The following is a 25,204-nucleotide window of genomic DNA, read 5'->3' as shown; positions in this document are numbered from 1 at the left end:
ACATAGTATGTAGGATGTAGAATTTCAGAATCCCAAGCCAGGTTAACATCACGTCATGACACTGGGTGCATATTTGTTTTGTTTATAACAGAACATTCTGAAACCACTCTCATTTTTAACACTGAAGTACGAGGAGTGGGAGCAGCTTAAAACTAAACATTCCAAGAGAAGCCAAGCAGGAGATACACAGGGCAAAATAGAGTTTTCCTTATTGCATCTGTTGGGCCTCAGCATTACAGTTGAAGGCAACTTTGTAGCTGACAGTAAATTAATACAGCCCAGCTGGTGTACAGGCTGCACCCCGATCTCACTCATGAAATTAATTTTTTCTTTGTCACTCTGAATCACATGCACAAATACATATTTTGTACACTATAGAATCTCCCTAGTTTGCCCTAAGAACTAAAAAAGGCTTCACAAAGTGAGGAATTTTGAGGAAAAAAAATTTATCGCTTAGATACTAGTTGTCAACTCCCAAGCCACTAAAGTAGTATAAGAGCTACTCAATTTTAATAGTAAAAAGAATGTCACCATCCGGGATTCATGTACTCAAGACCAAGTTTCTACAGCTTTTCATACCAGGCTTTAAAACCAGCTAAACTGTGTAGACCCACCAAGAGAAATAAACGTGAAAGAACAATTAAAATTTCATAACTTCAGTGACATTTCTGTCACTGTTTTTCATACTGGCATGGACATGTACATTTTCAAATAAGCAATTTTGGCCAGATACAAAACCACTGTTTTGCCCCGAAAATCCGAACTTTTATCCTCAATCATTATCTCAGTTTTTATAGATGGGTATTCAGTTTGAATAAGCATCCACATTTTCAGAGGTTTCTGTGAAGGCTGAGTCATTTTTTGGTATTCTGATCAAAACACCTTGGCAGCCTTTCTTATATTTGGGTTCCAATTTGATCAGAATTATAAAAAAACAATGACGTGAACATTTTTTGATCCTTAAAAATGGGAACATATTGAGTTGGGTTCTAAAACAAGCAATACAATTTTACTTTTATGGTAGATAAAGACCCATTTATTTGCTGTTTGCATAACAGAAGCTGGAGAAGTTGGAACCTCCAAAGGCAGCTTGAATCTGGAAATCTGAGTGGCAGGTGTGTGTTTCTGCCTCTACAGTAAGTGAAGTGATGGAGTAACACCTGGAGGTGTTCAGCATTTGCTGCAAACTGGATTCTCAACTCTCAAACTTTAATAATTAGTACTGAATGAAGACGAAAGGCATTTCTGCCAAAACACATCCTGCTCCTCTTGCAGCACTATTAACCACTTCTTACATCCTTGAATCTTAATGCAGCAGTGTGCAGAGATCTGAGATATGTCAGCAGAAAAAACCAGGGTACCTGTGTCGATGCACAAGCTTTATGCTCTCTGGGCTCATAGGTCCATGTGAAACCAGAACGTTGCTGCGTGGTGTACTAGTGCCAGAACAGGCCGGACTCAGCTTATCCAAACCAGGTAACTCCTGCAAAGAAAACATACTTCAGCTAAGTTGGTCATGGAAAATTACAAGTTTTCTTCTCAGGAAAATCCTGATCTGTTTCCATGTTCTCTACGGTTATTCTCAGTTATCCTGCATTTCCACAGGATAAAGAGCTTCAGTGCTTTACAACCTCATTCTCTGTTCATTTCCAATGACACTTTCTAGCCACTATTTCAGGAATGTGGGAGGAAAATAGAGGCATAGTGTGACCCAAATTTCAGCCACCTGACATTTTTCAGAAAAGAAATGTGGACGCAGAAATATGGATTTTGTCCAAACTCTCAAGAAAGGTAGTGAACTCAAACTGGCAACTGTGACCTGTACAGATCTCATCTGCTTTGAAAGAGAAAAGCTGTATTTTAAAATTCTTGTGCTGTTATTTCTGGCCATCCTTGCACAGTGTTCACTCCTAAGAATGGAGCGAAAAGCCTCCAAGTTAGAAGCTACGTTAGAAAATGCATACTCCAGTTGGAAGGTAAAGTGCTAACACACATATTTCTAGTAATTCTTTTACATTATAGAAAGATAGCCTTTAGTTTGGTTGTGATAATGTTCAAGGTTATGTCTAGGTATACATAAGAATTTCACTACACCAGGAAGAGGAGAATGCACTGCAAATTTCTGAGACCCACCTGGTAAAGATGTCTCAAGTACAGTTGTCTCTGAATACTACCATACAGTGGAGCACACACAGAAGGAAAGGAATCATTCCTAGAGGACGGTGTTTGTACTTCTGGTATATAACAGGTGGTGTGAACCACGCTCAGGTTGGCTGTGTAGGAACTACAGACCCGTAATAGCTTGTGTCCTGATGAGAGTTGGATGCTTAATGTAACCAACAGGAATTTCTGTCGCTGTCTATATAAAAACACTTCTGGAGGGCCTAATTGATGTCATGCTACTCCAAATTACGGCAGTTCTTTCAAAGAGCGCATCATCCAACACTTTCTGTTAATCTTTCTTCCTCTGTGATAATAATTTTCTGCTATGTAAAACAGTAACTTAAAGTTAAGCTTTACAATCGTTTTGTAATACAAAGAACATACAAATATTAAAAATTCTAGTTTAAATTAAAGGCTAAGTTAACGTACTTACTGAGACTTCCTCCTTGCACAAGTATCAAGAATTCTTTTGATAATTTGTCAATCCAGGAGGTTCAATCAGTGTTCTTTTGTGAACCTTACTGCAACCGATAGAAATTTAATCATAACTCTGAATAATTCAAAAAGGGAAAAATGACTGTCAGCTTACATGGTACAGACTGGATCGCATCATCTGGAACTGGTCTATCAGTTTCTTATGCAGGGGACGCATTTCAGGGTGCACAAATTTCTCATGGACTGCCAGACCCACTCCTAAGACATGTACCTGTTAAAAAGAAAAGATGACATCACAAACCCAAATAAATCACATCTAAGAGAGAGAATAGAAGCCTGTTCTGCAGTTCTGTCAATGTGCAAGAAAGTACTGTAAGATATGCCACTCTTCAGGCTGCTGCTAATTAAGCAAGCCTAGGAGAACTGGCAAGCTCATATTACTTTAACAACTTCAAGTGTGGGACAAGTACATTTATGTCATGTTGGATTACTTTTGTTAAAGAGAACTGTAAAAAAATTACCAGATTGATTCTCTCTCCAGAGTGAACAGCATTACATCCTCACAGAGATAATGCATTGTGACAAAGAAAATCCCTTCCACCTGGTGTCAGAGAAGGGGTCAAAGTTGCCAACAGAGATTTCTAAAAGGAGTTTCTCATAATTAAGCTGAACAGTGGCAGTGTGCCATGCATAGTCACTCTTGGTTGCTCATTATTTATTTTTAAAGGTCACTTTTTTAAAGGTCAAACATGTAATAGTAGTGATTCAATGAGATTATATAAGCTCTCAGATGAAAGGAAATAGTGATGATAGCAGGCTTAAGATGTATATAATTCCCTACATGATCCAAAGACTGTACAAACAATAACTAATTAATCTTCAAATATTCTCTTGAGGACTGAGGGGAGATAAGCACTATCTTTATTTTACAGATGGGAAATCTGAAATGCAGTTAAGTGATTTGTTGAAGAAACAGGCCTAGTAGCTCTATTCAGACTTGGACACATTGTTTAATGAGGTACATCTTGCCAAACTTTCAGTTAAGAGGGATGGGATTTTCTGATTTCACTACCATCAAAGCATCAGCTAGCTTTATCTACCAAGAGATGTAGTCGTTTCAGGGAGACGTTAAGGAAAAATAAAACTGCAGATAATATAAATAGGCATTAAGTTCTCCCATGTAGCTCTGCTAGTTTAATCTCAAGCCTGACCTGACCTGTCTCTGATTATCTTTGAAATTTACTGGGAATACATAATTCACAATGCCAAAAATGAATGGCAGGCTTGAAACATGGCAAATGTCTATTGGATAATAAATGGAGACAACAAAATTAATGTACTTTTAATTAAAAAATTAAAAAACAAAATTAATGTCCCATGAGGTGAATGGCTTGTTCATAAACTCCTTGGCCATCTCCCCCGTTTTTTTGTTTAAATGTACTTTTGATCTCCTGTACCAAAATTCTTTGCTTTTGAATGAATCAGTCAGATCTGATATGTTTAGACTGACTGCTGATGAATCCACATACTGTAGCAATGTATCTGAAAAACCGTACCTGCTCCTGCATGAGTTCCTTGAGCTGTGTGATCTTCTCTGCATCTCCAGGGTGCTTTGTGATATAGTCTTTATCAAAAAAGGCCTGTAGGAAAAGGAAAAAAAAAAATGGTGTCAAAGGATGAGAGGAAAAGGTCCAAAAATCTTAGGAAAACTAAATATCTTAGGCTAACAGCGGCAGCTCAATTTTATTGCTTTTAGCACTCTTGGACCCAGGTAGAGCTATGATACAGTTTTACCAACCTAGACGATTCTGTTGAATCATGAATCTGACCCAAGTTTCCCCACGTGACAGTGCTGAGCAATACCAGTAAGCCTTGTATCATCCAGTTATTTGAATTTTATATAGTTTCCTTCACATTGCTGCCTAAAGTTAAATGAATTAAGTGAGTGAAGTGATAACTAATGTAAAGCATGAAGAGTGTTCTCTTCATGGCGCTGTAGGGAAGATGTGTTCCACACCCCTGGACCACTGCTGCCATTTTTCAGTATTTCACCCTAGACTTACCTTTTGCAATGCAGAGTTTAAGTAACAGCTTGCCAAAGATTATGCCTGATAACATACTGCATATAAGATCATTTTAGGGTTACAATGAGTCTGAAATGAGGGTAGCAAAGATAATGGTAGAGTAGCACGAATTAGCAGCTTTTCCTGATTACAGGTCCAATCAGTCTCAATTACCATCAGTCCCACTGCCTCTACTGCAAAACGGATTTACAATGCAAGCAGTATAAAAAAAAAAAATCTGATTTCCAGGTAAGCCAAGTTTCATTCTTGAGAAACCCCACTGTCAACTGTACCTACACTTCAGTGCGATATCCCAGCTCTGCCTTTGGATCCTCCTGTTGACATGTGGCTATGCAAGCACTGATACAGAATAACCAAGAAGGGGTTTTAACCTCATATTTAGATAACGTGCATGAAAATTTCTTATCTTATTAAGTCTTACTCTCTTTGAAACAGAAATGGGAATAAAATTGAAAAAAGGCAATACTAAACTCAGAAGCAGAGCCTGGCTTACCTCCTGGTATCGTGCAATTCCCCCATTAACAGCTGCATCAATCACTCCATTCAGACACATGCTGAGAAGATTAATGTTACCATGCATTTGTTTATGCTGGTACTGGCTTATCAGTGTTCTCAGCTCCTGGTTTTTGTTCTCAACCACTTGAATGGCATTTTCCAAAGGACTCACTTCAACCTCAAAGGCAATAAAATACACTTTAATTCCATGGACACTTCACTGAGATTTATCAGCTTCCTTGTAATGAAATGCTACTCTAGGATTGTTCAGTGACCTCTCTTAGTTTTTACTGCTTTGTAGAAAATCAGCTACATTAACAAACTTTACTGTTGGCAATGCTGTATTTCAGGTTATTTTGCTGTGATAACTCTTTTGTATACTGAAGATACTGAAGACATGGCAACAATGCAATTATTGCATCTTTTTGGCACTGTCTCCTTTATACTGTCATGTTCCCTCACATAATTCCCCTGGTTACATTCAGCAATTATTTAGTCTAAGTGGAAATACTTCATCATTGGTAACCTTCATCATTTTAAACTGCAAGATTTTAGCCAAATGAGTTTTAAGTTGCCTCTCCCATGTCCTCAGTAACTCATCATTTCAAACCTCAATTACAGCAACTATGAATGTTACCAGTTCTCTTCTCTCCACTTCAAACCAACGAGAGATCCCAGGCAAACTGTGAGTCAAGGTCAGAGTGGTACGTTCAATCCACAAGCTCTGCAAAGAGTAATTGAGGATGTGAGGTACACAGTGAATCACAATCACATCATCTGTACTTGTACTACAGGTGCTAAGGGGCTAAAGTTCAGAAAAGAATATATTAACCTCCTGAGCATTAACTTACTTTGCAGAATGTCATGCTGAAAGTCACTTGAACAAAACCAGAATTCAGCGTACTCTAAACCAACACATTCAACATTTCTATTAATTTTTAAAGGCTGACCACCAATTCTGTCATGGGAACCAAGAAGACATTATGGACATATATGACAGTAAGAAAAAAATTCCAGCCAAACAAAAAAACCCATCCTTGCTTCAAAATGCATTTCTCCTCGCACTAAAATAACCTTTAAACTGTACAGTGCTTTAATCAGGTCAGGTGTGTAACCCCTGGACTCAACAGCTACTTATTTGACTTACTACAGTATCTTTGGCCATCAAATCAGGATTACTTGAAAGACTATCAGCATAAAATAACAAGACAGTATTCCCCTTGAAGAAACTAACACTTACAACACTGCTTATTCACTACTTCTACCTTAAATTCATTCTCCTTGTCCTTTGGGCCTTTGTGGAAGGGCCTGTCATAGCGGAATTTCCGGATGTTGTTGACTCGGTAAAAGCTCTTTATGCGATCAGGGACACGGTCCATTTGCAGCACATCTATATTGTCTGGGATGGGAGTCACTGCATAGATCTGTAAATCTGTAAATTATGTAGTCAAAGAAAGCCACAGGACATCAAACAGCAAAGCAATCTCTGCTGTAGAAAGAAACGGGATGGTGAATTCAGAGAGTCATGCTCCTCTTTGTTTTCCAACACTCTTCTCTTGCAAGTGAAACAACAGAATGCTAGACTAGAACTACTAGGAGAGTTGACAGAGTTACAGTACCTCACAGTCAGATTAACCAAAGAGGAAGATGCCAGAGGATGCAGAGAGTATGTAGTAAGACATCCAAAATAGCTACAGCATGCAAAATATCCAGCTCCTATTAGTTTTAATTAGAGCTAGGTGCCTCATCCATACAGGAACTTTAGTAGATCTTGATGTATTTAGGTACCTAAGTAGTACTTCCCTTTGATAAATTTCACCTTAGATACTTCAGGTTTGTCTACAAACCGAAGTTGTCCTAATTTCATCAATTTACAGTCCAGTTTAATTAGTTTCACCTCAGTGTTACAGGCAAGATCTCTGCAAGCGTAAACAAACCAACCAAAATATGCATACAAACACCCCCTCTGTCTATGAAAGTATCAGTTACATAGCAAAGAAGAGCAAAAAGCACATGTTATGAAAGACAAGTGGGAAACAACAACCCATTTCAGGAGATTTCACTTGCTGACAATGTCCTTATGGTTAAAGTCCTGCGCAATATCCTTGCTGTTGTCACACAAGCCAAACAGTGGTGTTCTCATGACTAAAATTTCCAGAAGTCTCTGCAGGCCCACGAAATGTTACGTGGCTCAGTCCTTAACTATATAGCATTGTATTGGTTGTATCCAGTCACAGTACAGATTACCAATGAGAAGAATGAGATTCAAAGCCTTCGGTATAGAAGGGTTCAGCAGTTTAAAAGAAAGGGAGACTGTGACAAAACAGTAATACTGATGTGAAAAATAAACACAATAGAAAGTAACACTTTGGAATTAGTATCTGTTCCCAACAAAATACTCTCTAAGAGAAGGTATTTGGAATACTTTTAATGACACAAAACATGCATTATGCCAATGCTGTTGGTAAAGGTGAAAACACAGATGTGACCAAGCACAGCTGTTGCCCTTACACATCACATATGACCTGCACTACTCCCTGAATAAGAAGTGACAGTTCTCTCCCACAATACATAGTGCAATGAAGCAGTTAACATCTGCTGTAGGCCGGTGTATGGTTTTGTCCATATCCAGCTCTACCTAAGACACTTAGGAACTGAGGTATCCAAGCTGATGACATTTCAATACCTTCCTCCTCTGTGCTCTACCACAGCCCTTCTAATCATAGTTTGCCCTTTCATTGAAGGATACACTGCGCATCACACTGCAATATAGAGTCGTCTGGGTGGTTTGGATGCTGCATTGCAATGGCTTGTGGGAACTCGCTTAGCATCCTCTGCTGGAAGGCTTCCAGCCTCTCATAGTCGTGGCCCCGACATACATATTCTTTGTTCTGCAAGAAGGACAAGCATAAATTAGTCTCCTTAAAAGTAAGTTTAATTCTGTCAGCTTTTATCTCACTTTAAATTTTACAGCTTCAAAACCAAAGATAAATGACAATGTCAATATGCTAACGTGAGGGTAAAATGTGCATTTAACACAGCGGATCTATTTTATTCCTTCCTTTCTCTTTACAATATATTTCGTCATGAAGTGATGAATAAGTAGACTATTCCAATGATCTCTTAACAGATCCATACACGTGTGGCATTCAGTCCTACTGTCTTTTCCTATTTGCTTTTCAGACAACTGAAAAAGGACTATTCTTCAGTTGGACCACACTGAAACGTATCAACCAAAAGTTAAGACTAAGTCACCAGCTCAGCTATTCTACGCTGGGAAGGCTGCTGTCAAACAGAGTTTACACCAGAGGGATAAAAGTCCTGAGGATTTCATAGAACAGAGGGAGATACACATTTATCAGTTACCCTTAGAGAGAAGCCGTAACAAACTGTTCACAAAAATCATTGTTGAATCATTGCTGTATTGTCACAGCCATACAATCCACCTCTGATCATGCTGAACAATACATCCTCAGGAACTCCCCTGTCTATAGTGGAGTAATATGGAAAAGAATTCTTACCAAGAATTCTCAGTGGCCACTTAGCAAATCCCCCTTCAGCCCTAAAAGCACTCTCCTCTTGATGAACAAAATTTTGTTTCTGCTAGTAATGGAAAGCTTGCATTTAGATATGCCTCTTGAGGCATTAAACCACTTGTGCAGAGTTCTTGCATGCTTTTTGAGCCATCTCAAACTTTGAACAGCAAGATACAGGATTTCTAAAGTCCTCAGTGTCATGAAGATTGTATTCCAGTGTCTTAACCCTATTGCCACAAAACACAACTTTGACTGGTGTTAATGTCTCCTGATGCAAGACCAATCAAAGTAGGCAAATGCTCTAATTCTGGTAGTTTTAACTCTCATACACATAACAATAACCAAAGAAAGAATCCCAGCAACCAAGAACAGTTCTCCCACTTCTGATTCTTGCATTTAGAAGCTGCAGTATATGCAATGTTTTGTTAATTGCTTTGGAAAAGTGTTCTGGCCGAGCAGTTCTTGATCTTGTAGCAAAATCAAAGAGAAAGCAGCAAAACCCAATCATAAAATACAGCCAAGGAGTGCAGTTATCCTTGGCTTTGCATTTCAACTTTATGGAGCAGATCTCATGTTCCAGCTGTGACATATGTCACTTTGTATGCATCAGTCGCAGCAACCAATGAACTGGGAGAAAAATTGCATGATGAATCTTGATAGTTCAGTCTGTAATGCCCAAACTTTGCAGCTATTATTAGATTTGGACTGAGTCCATATTTGAAGGTGAATCTCTTCATGACACTTACTGCATTCTTTATTTTAGTGATTGCAGCAATCCAGAAAACTGTAAGCCTATAAATAATGTTATTGTGATTCTAAAAATAATGCCCTGAAAACACCTCAAAGCTAAACTTAACAGACTTTTCAGACAGATGCCAGCACAAGATCTCAGAACGTGGCTTGTCAGGCCCTTCTTGAACTTCTGGTAGGTGGAAGACATGGACAGTTTTAATTTGCTTATGTAGGAAGGCTGGAAATAGATGCAGAATTCATAGAAACATGAACAACGACTTTTCTAGACAAACAGTCTTCAAAGTCAAAGATATAGAAAGAAGTGGTTATTTTCTGTCTAAGCTATACAGCAATAGAAAAATAAATGAGAAAAGGGTATGGAGTTATTTGATCACTTTAAATCACTCCCATACCCGTTTGAAAATTTTAAAGCCATGTAAATCTTTTTCTTCTCTAGAATAGCTGCTTCCAATCTCTTTACAGTGTGATCTATGCTGATGTGATTGCTAATGGGCTTAGTCTGTGCTTCGCGATGTGTATGCTGTATGGATCATTAGGGAGAGAAAGGAAGAGGATGACTTTTAATGAGATTGCCACATTAGTAATCTGCTATCAGAAGTACTGCTACCAAATATAATTGCAGAATTAACAAGGATTATAATTATGTACGCTCATGTTCACTGTTAATGTCTCCAGCCAAGTATCCATATTGTTACACTGTTTCACAAAGAGTAAGTGCACTTCACTTGTGCAGTGTTAAACACAGGCCATGCAGGATCAAAGACAAGACTGTAGGATCCGTAAGACAGTAAGGTAAGTTAGATTCATTGATATTACTTCAAACATAGGAATGCTTATGTGCTATGATGACTTTGTTGTCATTCGTTTTCTGAAACATCTGTTGTTAGATAAAAAAAGAAATTGTCAGTTTTCTCTGGAGATCTTCATGAAAGGGTAGCTACTGCTTCATACTGCAACACTGTCATTTCCTCAGATTCCTCCGCAGGTGTGTGTTCTAAACACTGATTCAGGCTGCTACATCATGGCACCGTTCGCCTTTGAATAACATGAAACCACCCTTTACCCACTGGTATTTTCACCTTGATTAATTCCACCTTGCCTTTACTTCCCCCACCCGTGTTTCCATTAAAAGACTGTAATTAAACACCAATGTTTAAATCCTACTTAAAAACCAACAATTTAGTAATCAGAAGGAAATATAAGAGTGCAATTTTCAAACTGGTACAGTTTAGCTTTTTGTAGCTTCTTACTACTCAAGTGGTGCCATCTCATCAAACCATTTCTTTAAAAAGAACACAAAACTTACAGCTCCAGTCCTTGAAAGCACGCTTCAAGTTAGCTTGTCCTGTCAAGCTAGATGGCATCTACCATCAGTTCTCAGACAGCTCTTACAGCAGTTGTCAGACTACATTCCTTCCTTGCTCTGAACTAGCCACAAGACATTGTGTGAACCAACATCCATCTTAAGTTTGATTCCTCATTAGGAAAAGAAGATAATTTAATTTTTTAAATGGACTGCAGACCCAGCTGATGCTGTATACACCAGCAGACAATAAGCCCAAAGTGAGGACGTGTCCAGAGAAGCTGCTAGGCCTTTTGTTGAAAAGGAAGGAAATTTTTGCTTGTAGATAGCATAAGAGTGTCATCAATCTGGTATTAAAATCATTCTGTCATGTGAGACTTTTTAAAGCGTGATAATTTGAGATGATGAAAATTAGTTGAGTAATGACCCAACACTGCTGCAATACAGCATTTTGCTTAATATAGAGGCAATTTGTGCCGCATCTGCAGATTGTCAAAAATACACATAGGCGTGAGTCAAATGTCTGATCTCTGTTCTAAGAACGTTCCCAGTGGATCACACCCTTCAGTTCAGCCAGTAAGCTGTTTCTACTTGTGGAGGCGTAAAAAATTAAGCTGAATGGCAGACATCATATCTCCACAACAAAAATACAAAACCTTAACTGCTACTCTGAGCCTGGTCACTTTGTCATATTTTGTATGTCTGGCTTACCCGCAGGAAAAATGGGAATTTCCGACCATAAAAACCAACTCTGAAAAACTCAGGTTCTAAGCGCTGCTGTTCCATGATATTATCATAATAGGTAGCTTCCATTTTCTGTGGAGGAAAAAGATAGCTGCTGTCAGACCCTCAAAGCTGTACTTAAAACATTAGCATCTCAAGACACATTAAAATACCACATTACTCTTTTGCCCCCACAATTTTTTTATGAAAAGACTGAAATTCTTTTAAAGATAAAAATTATTAATTAAACAGTCTACATGGTGGAACAGACTATAGTATCATCATACTCATTTTACATTTTTGGAGATGACATATGAAAATTTTTCTGTTGTATCTCATTTTAAATTAAGCAGGTCTTGCATGTAATTTTCTTTGCATTGCAGAATTAATGGCAAAGCTGAGATTAAGATCTATTGCCTGGCTCACAGTGTCCTATTCTCTCCTACAGCTCAAAATCTATACCACTGCCTGGAAAATTATATCAGTTCAATTGGGTTTGCCTTAATTGAGTTGAGGGGCATGAAAAAGGATGAAACAAAATTAAATCTTCTACAGCTCTGTGCACCAGTAGGTTTATCATGGAAGAAAAAAGGGGTTTGGAAAAAGTAAAAGGACTTTTCTCTAGTTCCAATTATTAGTTTTGTGGTACTGTGCTAGCATTTATGTTAAGAGTGGGATTTCAAGACCCCTGGCCAAACTTTCTCAGTTGAAAGGCTCACAGGAATTTCACTATAGCAAAAAGACAGCTTTAAAAAGAGAAGAATCAGTTTGACATCACTGCTTCCACTGCAGGGAATCCTAACAGCAGCTTTGACTTAGAATATTGCATTGAGGTTTTGTTCTCAGTTCCCACACATATTAACTCCTTTTCTAAAATGGAGAAGGTCCCAAAATCATTGCAGGAAGAATAAAGGAATGCATTGAATGATGCGAATGGCATAGAGAAAAACTCTTTAGAGTGGGGAGAAATTCAAGTCAGTTCAGGTCAACACAGATTTAGGAAACCTGAACAGAAAACAGGGAGCAAAAGGATGACGTGAATTGGTTATATTGATCAGCTGAGCTGCTCTTCACCTGCCAGCTGATTAAATCCAAATAACAGAGGCAGTAAGAATAGCTAATTTACTGATGTTTTAGGAAGGGAAGTCTTGATGCATGACTTGACTAAGCCTTTAGTAAGTTTGTTTGCTCATCATTCATGATCGCTTTACTGATATGGTATTTCCTGTACACCTGGATAAATTTTCACACTGCTCTATTTAGATGTCTACAATAAACAAGTGCACAACCAAGACGGTCACCCGAACTCTCTTTAGGGCCACTTTGAAGAAAATAGGTTCTTCAGAAGAAGTGCAGTTCATGAGCCCTAGTTAGACAGAAATCTTCAGATGAGAATAAATGTGACTTGAAGAGAATTTAAACCATTGTGTATGAGAATACATCCACATAGCATAAATCTTAAATTTGGATATATGCATGCTACCCCAGGGGACAAAAGCACATGAACTGTTTTCACATTCATAAAGCTTCTTTTAAATAACAACCAGAACTTTGACTTTTCCTGATTAAAGCATAATGCTGCAAGTGTGCCCCGATTTCATCATGTGTTTGGTTTTACCAGAGGACCAGTTTCTTGTAAATTGACAAGAATGCCATAAACATTTGCCTTCTCCATTCTTTCTCTCTTGTTCCTCTTCTGTCAACTTTGGCACAAGCTGTCCTTGATATTTTTTGGAATTAAAATGAAATATCAATATATATTTAAAAAAAAAGAAAAAAGGTATTTTATGCAAAAATATATATAAATATGCAATTGCAAAAGCAAGCCCAGCTCCTATGTGTGTGCTGTCTCCATACACTCATGGGATTTTACTGCTAGCAGACTTAGGAATTACTTCAGCAGATCTACAAAGTCATCGAAATAGATCAATGGCAAAGGGAGTCACTGTAAAGGCATGGAGCTGTATAGGAAATATGATTATTTTTTAAATTCAGAGTGTTCTGACAGGAGAGCAGAATTCCCTGGAGAATGACATGAGAGTCTGCAAGGAGAGGAACTGCTGCTACTCACCCGAATCCAGCTGAGGCTCTGATAATCATAGAGACTTTCGTACTGTATGGCCAGTTCTCTGCACAGTGGGATTCCAAACTCCCAGCTCTGTGAAACCAAAGCAAATCACACTCACAGCAAACAATGTTATTGCCAACTCAGCTGAGAGGAATATGGAAACTCAATTTTGGGAATTCATTTGGTATGAAATGCCAGGGATTAGATGTGAAAATGCAAAGTGATGAAACAGTTTCCATTAAGTATCAGATTAATTCCTTCTTCCAGATGGTAACGGAGGCATATGTTCCATTGAAATTACACACACAGCTTGTTACTGACAGTTCACTCATGAGACTGCGAACTCCAAATATTTGGAGAAAGAGAACACAACTAACAGTTTTCCTTCTTGTTAGACACCCCTTCAACCCACCCCCAATATCTCCTTTGCTTTCTGCACTAAAACTCCCTGGAATAAAGAGTTAGGGTTTAGCTCCTCAGCGAAGTGCTCCCATTCCCAGGGCTCCTACTTCCTACTGAAAGCACAAAACTGTCAAGCAATGGGAAACACTCAAATACAGAGACAAAACATTCTCAGAACTGACCTGCCTTACTGCACTGAGTGAATATCCATATTCAGAGCTGCAAGCAAGACTCATTTCTTCAACTTACAGTCTGCATACAAGAAATCTTTTTCTGGCACACCATACTCATCACCCGCAGAGGTGAGGAAGAAAGAGATTGAGTTTGGGCACACCCACACTGAGAGAAAGACTCCCGTTACCTCAGTTAGCTTTTTAGAGTGCTCATTTTACACCCTGAAATGTCCTCTCCTATCATCTTTTACCTGCATAGACTGGAAGCCTTCTGGGGGAATGACTGTTTCTTACCATACTTATGTAAAGGATCTAGAACATCGAGGTCTCAGCTGAACCTTTATGGGATTAACTTTTATGCATTACTGAGCTAACTTGCCAGTTGTTTTAACTGGGACCCCACTGTAGTGAAAACAAAGTTAATGTGCGAGTTAGACTATCACCCGAAGTTTTAAGAATATTAATATTGTAAATTATTGGTAACAGTAATTAACAGTAATTATGTAAAATATTAGCACTTAATATGGAGATAGTTTTTCTGGTTACATGTACCTTCACTTAAAAAAGTGAATCTCTGCACTGTTTCATTTAGTGTATTAGGTACTTTATAATGCACACACATTTGTAGTGTCTTTTTTCTCATCTTTAATACCAGCGGAGCTTTTTTCCTCTGAAAAGCAAAACCAGTAAGTGTAAGAACTTTTTTATTAAAAGAAGGGATAGTTGTAAGAACTAAAAAGGTAAAAATAATGATTCTACATCTCTTTCACTTCAGTTAATTACAAAAACTTACATAAGACTTGCTAAATAAAGGGTTCTTTCAGAATCAATTTGGATATTCTGGCAGTATTAGTTTGGGATGATGGGAAACCCAAGATTTAGTTACATAAATACAATACATACAATAGGAAATGAACTGAAAGACCATTTGCTCGACTACTCAGAATATTATTCAGGTTTTTGTGATATTAAATTAACAGGATTTTTGCTGTGGGATCAACAACATTAACCAGTTAAGTGTTTATATTTGCAAACACACAGATCATGGCATTTTTTATAGGTTTCAACATTCTTTACAGAGATATTATACATAGATTTTTCAGTCCTTAGCTGATCTGTATTTACTTGAATGAACGGAAAAGAAGTCTCTTCTAAAACATCTGGCCAGGAATAAATGGCTTTTGTCACACAGAGTGTGAGCAGAGTCTCACTTCCAAATGGGATGCTGTGGCTAAAGCCTACATAATTCTCTAATCTGTCTTCTGGACAGAAGCAGAAAGGTAGCTGGCTGCCGTCCCTTCAGGTGATCTTAAAGATGTAACCTTTTCATGCTCCTTTTCTGATATGAATTAAATTAACAATATGTAACCACATCTTACTTCTCTTTATACCAGCTCTTCTACATGTACCCTGATATTGTTCTTGTCATCCTAACTCAGGCTTTCTCTCTTTGTTTCAGTTAGATTTCCACACAGAGAAGCTCCACTATGCTAGCTGAGTATTCTGTAGATACAAGATGAGACAGAGAAGTGAAGAAACACAATATACAGATAGCAACTGAGGAAAGAGAGTTCGCAGGTATTTGAAAGGAAAAGGGAATGAATGGTTATCTGAGCCACTGGGATCCGCAGTTTTAAAATCTGTGATTTTAATGAGTACCATCTTCACAGTGCAGAAATTTAATACGTAATTCCGTGTGCTATGCAAGTGTCACCTCCCTCTAAAGCATCATTCTTCCCACCTTCAAATAATTTCCTAATGTCTCCACTGTTAATTTCCCTCATTACTGACATCTGATCTGTTTGCATATTATGTCCTTCACTTGAAAAGCACATTCATACAACATTTATTGCAGCCTTCTCCTATGGCACCAGGAACTCTCAGTTGAGCGCTAATGACTGCACACAAGGAAGCACAGATAGAGACAATCAACATTTACGAATGGCAACCTTTATTTACTCACATCCCATGTGCAGATTTCTTTTGAAAATATGAGTCACATGAGGGTGCACAAGAGAAATTAGTTCAAATGTTGGGTATGGAACACATGATCTAAAAATGAACTACTTTAGAAATACAGTTTTGGGTCTCTCACAGCACTTGGCTGGCACTAAGGAGGATACACACTGCGATGCTGTGATGGGAGCTGGTCAGAATTTTCAGTTAATAAAATCTGGCCGTGAACTGGACAGAAGAGGGTTGTGTAGTTTTCAAGCTATTACTGTCCAGAAGCATGATCAATCAGGTTCAAACTGTTCTATTCACAGTCTTCAACTAGAAAACCTTGAGTTTTAACAGACAAAATTGTAACTGTGAGTTAAAAAAAAAATAAAAATCTTCATTTAAAGTTATGCACTTGCTCACACTGCCAACTGAGCCATAAACCAATTTAAAGCATAGCAGAAATCAGTAGGAAGGCGCACACGACCAGAGCGAAGGCTAAAGGGGCTTTGGAACACCTTGTTCCTTCCCAGCACAGGGCTGCTGCTATCAACAATACTGAGTTGCTCAATTCTGCACCCCACTGCAGCACTCCAGGCCTGCCATGGGCCACGCCACCACTCCTTGCCCTCCACTGGCATGCCCTTTATGGCAAACTCACAAGACAGTCCTGTGGCCATAGTATTCCCCCATTCCTGTGCTGAGAAAATTTTCCCATTAACAAATGCAGAATTTTTATACTTTTTCATGCTGCTTTGACCCCCTTACTTAGTGGAAGATGCCAGGAGCAGCATGAGAAACTTAACTCTAGAAATGCAACTGAAGGACCCAGAACAACAAATTCCACTCTTCAGGACCAGAGGAGGGACCATCTTAGGGTGGTGCAGGAAGAAACTACCAGACACAAGCTGAGGGAAGCAAATTTCTTCCATTGCCTGAGTTGTTCCCTCTTACACAGCTACAGAAAGAGTGCTGAAAAGCAGCAGGAGGATTTTGCTTCTTTCACTTCCACAGTCTGAGTGACATACACACTGCCTAAGTGGATTATTTAGTCATTCAGCTACCATTTATAATAAAGGAGGATTAAAACACAAAGTTAAGTAACTCCAAAAACATCCAGTGGGGGAAAAACCTCAGGAGGTTAACACTCTATAATCTGTTAGGAGTTTTATAGCAAAATTACATCCATCAGGTTTTTACTCCCCTTCAGTGCATAGATGGACTGCCTGTTTTTGTCAAAAGTACAGGCTCACTTGTTTGACATAGTCTCTGTATCATCTTTGTCCAGTCAGACAGTACTGCAATATTTGCACGTCAGTAGTTATTTAAGTGCAGTCTGAAAAACTCTGAAAATTTCTGAAACTAAAAAGAGACCCATATGCAGTATTACTAGAACAATTCTGACCAAAACCCAAAAAATTTCTTCTTAATGAATCACTTCTTCATAAATAGGCCATTTCTTCCTACACTGGAATCTGACTTCCTTTGCAGGTTCTGTAGAGAATGTCAACCCCATATGAACCAAATCACATTTGTATTTAATACCACTGTCATTGCCATCACAGGCAAAAATCTCCCCAAGGCACACATACAGATGTTATCTTCCAATATATAAGCTGTAGGATTTTTCTAGAGAAGGGAAAAATATGAAAATATTCTAACGGATTATACCACTTTTAAGGTTCACCTCTGAAATGTTCCCAAAACACCGTGACACAAGGGACTATAACACCTATGTCTGCAGTAATAAAAAAATAATATTTATTGTAGGAAAAACATACTGAATCTGTGAAATTGAAATATATTGATTTTGTTCTTGTGAAGGGATGGAACTGCACTTTAATTGAAAGCCACCTTAAAATAACAGTGACACTGAAAAGACTTCAGTCTTTTTTAATAAAGGGACTCCTACAGTGCATTGCCTGCTATTTAGTTCTATAGGTTAGAAACAAAACAAGTCCTAAAGTGAGTCATAACACAGCAATTTGCATAGACAACTACAAAATGCAATCCTGCCCCCCAGAAGCTAAGGAACTTGGCACTCATAGAGCTTTCTGTCATATCAGTTGATCCAAAGTTTGGTTTAAAGGTATAAACATGTTTTGGTGTTTTTTCTGTTGGCCTACCTAAACTGGTTCCAAACGTTATGTGTAATGCAATACCCGTATCCATTTTCTCATGTTTTTGCACCCAGAGAGCCAACAAGCAATTTGTCAAGTTATAAAACCTTGTGATACAAATTTACTTCCAGGCTACTGAACTGAGATGATAGTCTTGCAAGGCCTAAGTAAGTCAGGAAAAGGGAAGGAAGCTGCTGGAAGACAGAAGAAGTTGGCATACCTTCCCTTTGTTGAAGTAATGGATAATCTTACGGCACAGACCTTCCTTACGTTGCCACTCTGACTGAGAAGGATAATGCAGGAACTCTCTCAGAGGTCTGTCCTCCCACTGAAGCAACTCACAGTACAAAAGCAAAGTAAATGCAGCCTCTGTTGGAAATGCAGTTATTGAACACTGAATCAGTGACAACAAATAAATACAGCCAATAGGTTGAAAGGTCACTAGACCTGCTTCTTAAACAGTCTGGAATTTCTGATCTACAGTGCAAGAAAAAATTCTGACATCTTAGATGATCATTTAATTATTCCATTACTTAAAATAGCAGCACAAAGCTGTTTCCGATGAACCTGATTTTTAGGTACAAATCTGTCAAGTTTCTTTTTACTAGCTACTTGATTTAAATGCATAGTCAGATATGGAACTAGATTTGGGCCTGCAGCTGTACACAGAACTTGGACAACACATACACTTTCTAAGTGCTCTGTAAATATGGCAATGCAAGGAAATATGGCAAATGATAATGTAACAGTGGTTTTGTGATTTTAATATTCCTCTAAATGTGATTCCACTATTGTGATTTTTTTGGATCAGTCTTCCTCGTAGAGCACTTAATGTAAAATTCAGAGTGTACCAGAATAGTCATATGGTTGTGTGGGCGAAGACATACATTATTTGACTGAAGGGAGTGAGCTGGACCTCAGCTTCTTATCTTCCCAACTGCCATAACTGATTCATACAATTTTTTTCCAAAAGAATGAATCAGATGTAACATCTCCCAACAACATTGGGAGAGTTGAAAACTTGCAAGAGGATTTCAGGAAGACCCCATATGATATCTTACTAACCTGTATAGTTCTCAGCCTGTAAGTGCATGTCACAGAGCTTGTGGATATAGCGGATGTACATCTCTTCCTTGTTAATTTCAGATTTATAGAAATTCTGTGAAAGACAAGAACAGAGTTGTTACTGAGACTCTTCCTTCATTCAATACAATCAGCATTATCTGTGTATGTATAAAGGTATTGAAAAGAGAAGACAGTCCAAAAGAAAAGTAATAACTCTTTTCACATTCACACTGATTTAACCCACTAATTGTATTGTGGCATGAATTTTTTTTTCCCCCAAACTGAAGGTAGTCAAAAGCTGAAAGAAAAGGCAAGAGAGGTGGTAGAACCTCTGTCACAGTGATACTCGGAACTCAGCTGGACAAGGCCCTGAGAAACCTGACCTGTTTGGCCCCGCTTTAAGCAGAGTGTTGGACCAGAGACCTCCAGGGGATCCTCACAACCTCTGTCATTCTGTTCTGTCATCCCAGGGCTCGGATTCTGAAGCTACCCTTGCCGGACACAGATTCCTGTCCCAACCTTTCCCATCCCAGTTTTGACAACATTGCACAGTATCCCAAAAAGATAAAGGAAAAATCTTTACCATAAGGTTAACAGTGCAGCCAATCTTCTTGTTTTCTGTTTCATCCCCTTTCATACAGTCCCTAAGAAAGTAGAGCAATGTTGAAACATACATCTGCAAAACAAAAACCTTTTAAAATAAATTTGAAGCTATTTTATCCTCCAGAGTTTCCTTGGGTCACAAACAAGAGTTAATCATATACTTCCTTTTATAAAGTTCCTCTAAGAGTAATTTCCATATTATGGCTTAAATGATATGAGATCTGTGTCCTCTTACACGTCTGCATCTGAGAACAAGCACCTGAGATGACTGCTACTTCATTTCTTACAAGAATCTGAACAAAAATCAGATAATAGTGTCCAAAAATTATCTGAACTATCTATTATAAAAGTGAAAAACTATTATTTATCCAGATGTAAATGTTTAGTGTTTTCCTAGTCAAAGGATTAGCTTTCATAAATTCAGCTATCCAATGAAGTGTTGGCACACTGAAAGATACAACCCAAGTAATTCAGACTAGATTACTGTTTCATCAGTAAGTTAAATCACAACATTTATCTTTAGTTTTTGGAGTATTTTAGAAATTATTTCTATTGAAGCAGCACAAAAAGTTAAAGGCTTCTGAAATTACTAGTCCTGACTTGAGAAAGTCACATTCATTTATGAAAAAGAGACAAAATTTTTAAAACAGTAACACAGCAAACTATCTTGAGAACTACTGTGTCAACTAACTGGCAGCTGAACTCCAAGAGATGCCTGTGTATTTCAAATTCTGATGCAGTTCCCTGTTCTGGTCTGCTCTGGGAACGAAAAAATATGCTGTGTATTAAAAATCAATTAAAATTGGTATCTGCTCCTCAACTAAGCATGACAGTGTGTATCTGTGTATTAAAATTGTGTTGATAGCAAATTTCATTAAGAAAAAAAAGTCAGCTCCCTCGCATTTCCTTTAAATGTATCTCAGATACCTGGTCTTGCATTGTAGTTGTACAGCAGCTCTTGTCAGGAAACAAACAGGAGATTGGATCAGACAGGTAAGGATAATAAAAAGAGCAAATAAAAAAGCACAGAAAAGGATTTGGGATTGCAGAGTACCCAGCCTACTCACAGGTTTTTACCTATGATGAGCAGCAGCAGAAGCAAAAATTATTGTCAGTAGGCTGAAGATAGAAATATTTGGGGCAGTTCTGCATAGTTTCAAATTGTCTGTTATTCCATAAAAACAAGTCTGAGTGTGTGTGTATATATATATATAAAAAAGTTAAAATATTTTCTTGTAACTGATCAAAGCTCAGCTGTATTGACATAATAGTCCTGTAAACTTCCGTCTAGAACTAAATAAAGGATGCCTAATTTATAGTGGAGTCTTGCACACATGAGTCACCAGCTGACATGTCAGACTTCCCTCAGATGAAAAGTTTTCCAACCCTGCATGTCTAGATGAGGCATTCAGCACATCTTGGGTCAGCAAGGCATTTGAGATCATTCTTGCATTTAGCCTCTATTTTGCTGAGTTGGGCAAGATCATTTCAGTGATAGAAGGAATGAATCATTTTGCAACCTGATTAAACTTTAGTACAAAACTACAAGTTAAAAAAATTTCTTTGCTATTATCAGTAACGAGCATACAAGAATGAGAATTAGGGTTCTAGAGATGTGGATTTAGGATTTTTGCTCAGAACCTAGTAGCAATGAGTTAGGCTTGCTTACATAATACTTGTCATCAGAGAAGCATGCAGCTTGATAAACAATAAAAATATTCCCTGTAGAAAAGAAATTTGGTACTACCTCCTTACAAAGTTCTTAGAATATATTACTGTTGTTGCCAGATACCTATAGTCAAGCAGCCGCTCCATGAGACGAGTAACTGATGTAACAAAAGAGATTCCAGTCTCTCGCCATGTTTCCTGCTCAATCTTCTCCAGCAAACTGTTTGGGAGATGGAAACAGCAGATGAGGCTTCCAGGGAAATGGCACAGTGCACGCAGACAGCTGGGGACAACTTGGTTTCTCCCTCATAAGACAAATCCATAGAATTCCTGTCTTACCTGGGATACGGCCCAAAGAGCTGGGTTCTACTCCAGGCAGCATGAAGCAAAGACAAGGAAATTACAGAATTTACATGAGAAGGAAAAATATCTTCACATTGCCATTTAAAATATATGAAGAGCAGCAATGCTCATGGCAACAGCCAATTCTCACGTTACTGACATTCCCATGTAGCTTAATGTAGCTTAAAAACTGCTAACAGCAGTCAGAAGTTGGAAGGGAGTCTAAACCTAGTGCAAATACCTCTTCTTTGCTCATCACTACATAAATTTTCGCCTCTAATCAGCAACCAACCAACTAACCTTGAATCACAGTTTATTTAAACTGTAAATAAATAAAAGGCAATCTGTTCCTGCTCAGCAAACTAGACAATACAGCAGGCATCTCACTGAGACAATTGTGAAGGTTGAGAGAAGGCTAGAGTGAGAACACTGAAAATCATACTTAAAAAGTGAAAAAAGAAAGCAAATTCACACACTAGTTTCCAGAAACTGGATCGCTGGTCAAAGAACTTGCCACTTCTGTACTGGCAAGAGAAAAGAAATTCTGTTTGGTGTCACACACGTCCTCACAAGAGGCCAACTGTTCGGTACTGGAATGATCATCAGCTGAGGGAGCCAATTCTCATTTCAGCAGTATAGTTGAGACAGTAGAATTCAGGGTCAACTGTTTATTTCACACGGCATTTATTAACTTTGTGAAATTGTTTCCTCAAAGTTCACACTGTTCTCAGAAAAGTCAATAGCAAATATAAACTAAAAGGTTGCTGGACTTCCAGGCTGTGTTTCTTGGCAATACATCCAGTCACTGTCATCTAAAAATAAGTAACAAGCTACAGTCTTTGAATTCTTAACATTTCAGGTAACAAATGTCATCAACTGGAGCAAAGGAAATACATGAGATTCCTCTTGCCAGGTGAATTAAAAAAGAAAAAAAGATAAGATATTTTTCTTCCTTTATCCCTGAAATAGACTTATATTATCTGTACATGTAATGCGTCAGACTTTCTGAATATACACAAATCAAAACTGAATACATTTACATGCTTCCTAAGGATAAGCATACAGGATAGGCAGGCCTATGTATCTGAAAATGAACAAATGTGCAGTTGTAAATTCAGAAATGTAAGTATTGGTTCTAGCAAAACAAAGCTTTATGCCTCAAACTGCCAGCATGCTATTGGGGGCCACATAAAATTGTCTGGAATGTATGGCTAAAATTCTGCTGCTGATCTCCATGGCTCACTGGGATATTTAAAGATTTTGGGTTAACTGCCCTGGACTCTCACAGTTCAAAACAAGTCCTTTTGAAATAAACTAGGATCACTGGAAATGAAATCTGGCAACAGGTCAGTAATCAAAGATAACTAAGTGGAAAGTGAGATGTAAAGTTTATCCTTGTGATTTACTGGATTTTTGGTGTGAAAGGGAGTGGAAATACAGTGTCATGATGGAGTCTGGAAGAAGCAACTTGCAACTGTTGAGCCAACCAAAACGTGACCTTCAAAAATTGGAAGAAGCAAAGGAAAATGCTGAGGAAAATATCTTTTGCTCTGACAAGGCCTGACTTGCTAGCTAGTACACTGTTTCTCTAAACAATCTTAAGACCATGATTTCACTTACTGCTGTGTAAAAAGGCAGGCACTGGCTCCTCTAGCAAATCAATTTTTGATGGGAAGATGGTTAACTACTTACCTGTGCAGCCTTATATTCGATTTCACAGAAGGAAGACAAAGAAGAATTTAGGTTTTTATATTCTTTTCAGAATTAGAGTGACATATTTCTATTTCACTGAGCCATGTCATGCAAACCTGCCAGAAAGCCCCTCACTGCTTTCTCTGAAAGATCAGCACTGTTGCTGTGGCTGCACAGGTCACTACTTTGACTCTTTCAATGACCCTGCCCAACACAGAGCGAGCAGAAACTGGCAGAGCTTACAGCAGGCTGAAGAGTTCCCTGTAGTTCTCATCACCTTTTCCTTCGGATACCAGGCTGTCCAGCTTATCGATCAGCTCAGCTTCCACCTGGATGAAGAAGCAATTGGTTACAAATTAGCTGTTCATGTAGAAGGACAAGAGTTCCAAACACTAGGAAGAATGAAAGGATGTTTTGTCTCATGCCCTGGGGCTGCCCACTTCTATGTGCCAGTGATTTGTTTCTCTGTGGCTCAGTTCAATGGACACACTTCTCTCATTTTTCAGTGAAATAGGAGGACGAAATCTAAATTATCCTTTTGCTTATCAGGGTCTAAGTGAACATCCCAGGGCAGGTAACACTGCTTCTTCACAGGAATTTCTGAAGTTTATTCACTTTATCAAATAAATCACTCAGACACACTTTCAGTGAACCAGTATACCGGACAAACTGTATCCAGTACTGTAACAGAATATCCACGCAGAGAAACTAATTCATGGCGTGATTGCCACTGGTTGGCTGGGACGGTTCTGCTGGTAGGTAATTGATTTCCAATCATCCAGGCATCATTACATTGCAAGATTATTTATTCATTAAACCCAGTTTTGTCAAGCCTCTCTATGATTATATGACGCATTTTATTTTCACGCTTACATAAAGGGCCACAACAGTATCATTATGTTTCTTTTCCCTTACAAAGGTTTTGAATATGTATTCATTTCCTCCCCCAGTCTAATATGTCCTATTATCAAGTTTGATATCAGCTATTCCCATAAAATTGATTCAAGTGCAGAAATCAATGTATCTAACATTAAACAAAATGATTTCATGTAGTCTTGGAAATCTTGTAAAAAACATACTTTCAGTACTAATGAAGACAGAGGTTCCTAAAGGTTGAAACTGTTTGTAGAAATATGGCTTGTTTTTATTTAAAGACAAACATAATTTGAGTTTGTCTGTGTTTTTCAGCTGCCAAATTGCTGCAGAGGAAGTTAAGGTGAGAAGGAAAAACAAATCACCCAGTGGCACACCAATGGAGTTGGTGCTGTTGTTGCTGAAATCATTAAAGGGAAGCCTGATATAGTCCATGAATCAGACTGCATTGTTATCCAGTATTGCTGAAAAAATAACCCTGTTAAAACTTGAGCTACCGACAAAAATAAAAAAAGGACTTGAAAATGAATTTCCAGGATTTTAATATTTTTTGACAACCAATTTATTGTTTAAAAAGTAAAGAGGAGCTCAGAATTTAATAAAAACTACCCTCTCTTTGCTTGTGATCTACAATGACTTGACAAAAATCAGTAATGCACGTGTCCAGAATATATCTAGCATTATACTGGACAACAAATAACCTCCTGATTCCAGCAGCTAATGTTAATAATGTTTAATACATCTTGTGCTATTTAACTATTTATT

The 25,204-nt window shown here is 38.2% G+C and overlaps 1 protein-coding gene and 1 long non-coding RNA gene across 19 annotated transcripts in view; one reads left to right on the top strand and one right to left on the bottom strand.

Annotated features, from left to right (window-relative positions):
- The window catches only part of DOCK3 (dedicator of cytokinesis 3), a 220,724-nt gene that overhangs the window by 16,985 nt on the left and 178,535 nt on the right, over positions 1-25,204 (bottom strand). For 16 of the 18 annotated variants that reach the window (XM_074879567.1, XM_074879577.1, XM_074879568.1 and 13 more), the window contains 15 exons: positions 23,810-23,895; positions 21,872-21,898; positions 21,657-21,752; positions 19,845-19,905; positions 19,262-19,355; positions 18,417-18,565; positions 13,564-13,650; positions 11,481-11,585; positions 7,927-8,068; positions 6,443-6,609; positions 5,815-5,901; positions 5,176-5,355; positions 4,155-4,238; positions 2,753-2,869; positions 1,362-1,483 (listed from right to left, as the gene is read on the bottom strand). In XM_074879567.1, the coding sequence (XP_074735668.1) occupies positions 1,362-1,483; positions 2,753-2,869; positions 4,155-4,238; positions 5,176-5,355; positions 5,815-5,901; positions 6,443-6,609; positions 7,927-8,068; positions 11,481-11,585; positions 13,564-13,650; positions 18,417-18,565; positions 19,262-19,355; positions 19,845-19,905; positions 21,657-21,752; positions 21,872-21,898; positions 23,810-23,895 (1,604 nt within the window). The remainder of the gene's footprint in view (positions 1-1,361; positions 1,484-2,752; positions 2,870-4,154; positions 4,239-5,175; positions 5,356-5,814; positions 5,902-6,442; positions 6,610-7,926; positions 8,069-11,480; positions 11,586-13,563; positions 13,651-18,416; positions 18,566-19,261; positions 19,356-19,844; positions 19,906-21,656; positions 21,753-21,871; positions 21,899-23,809; positions 23,896-25,204) is intronic. The other 2 variants (XM_074879569.1, XM_074879576.1) reach the window with 1 other exon arrangement.
- Positions 15,643-24,968, top strand: LOC141947904 (uncharacterized). The gene is made up of 2 exons (XR_012630301.1): positions 15,643-15,713; positions 24,755-24,968. It is a non-coding gene; the product is annotated as an uncharacterized LOC141947904 (long non-coding RNA).

This window comes from Strix uralensis, chromosome 10 (genome assembly GCF_047716275.1).
Source record: "Strix uralensis isolate ZFMK-TIS-50842 chromosome 10, bStrUra1, whole genome shotgun sequence".
NCBI classification, from domain to species: Eukaryota; Metazoa; Chordata; class Aves; order Strigiformes; family Strigidae; genus Strix; species Strix uralensis.
This window is presented reverse-complemented; position numbering and strand designations above follow the sequence as displayed.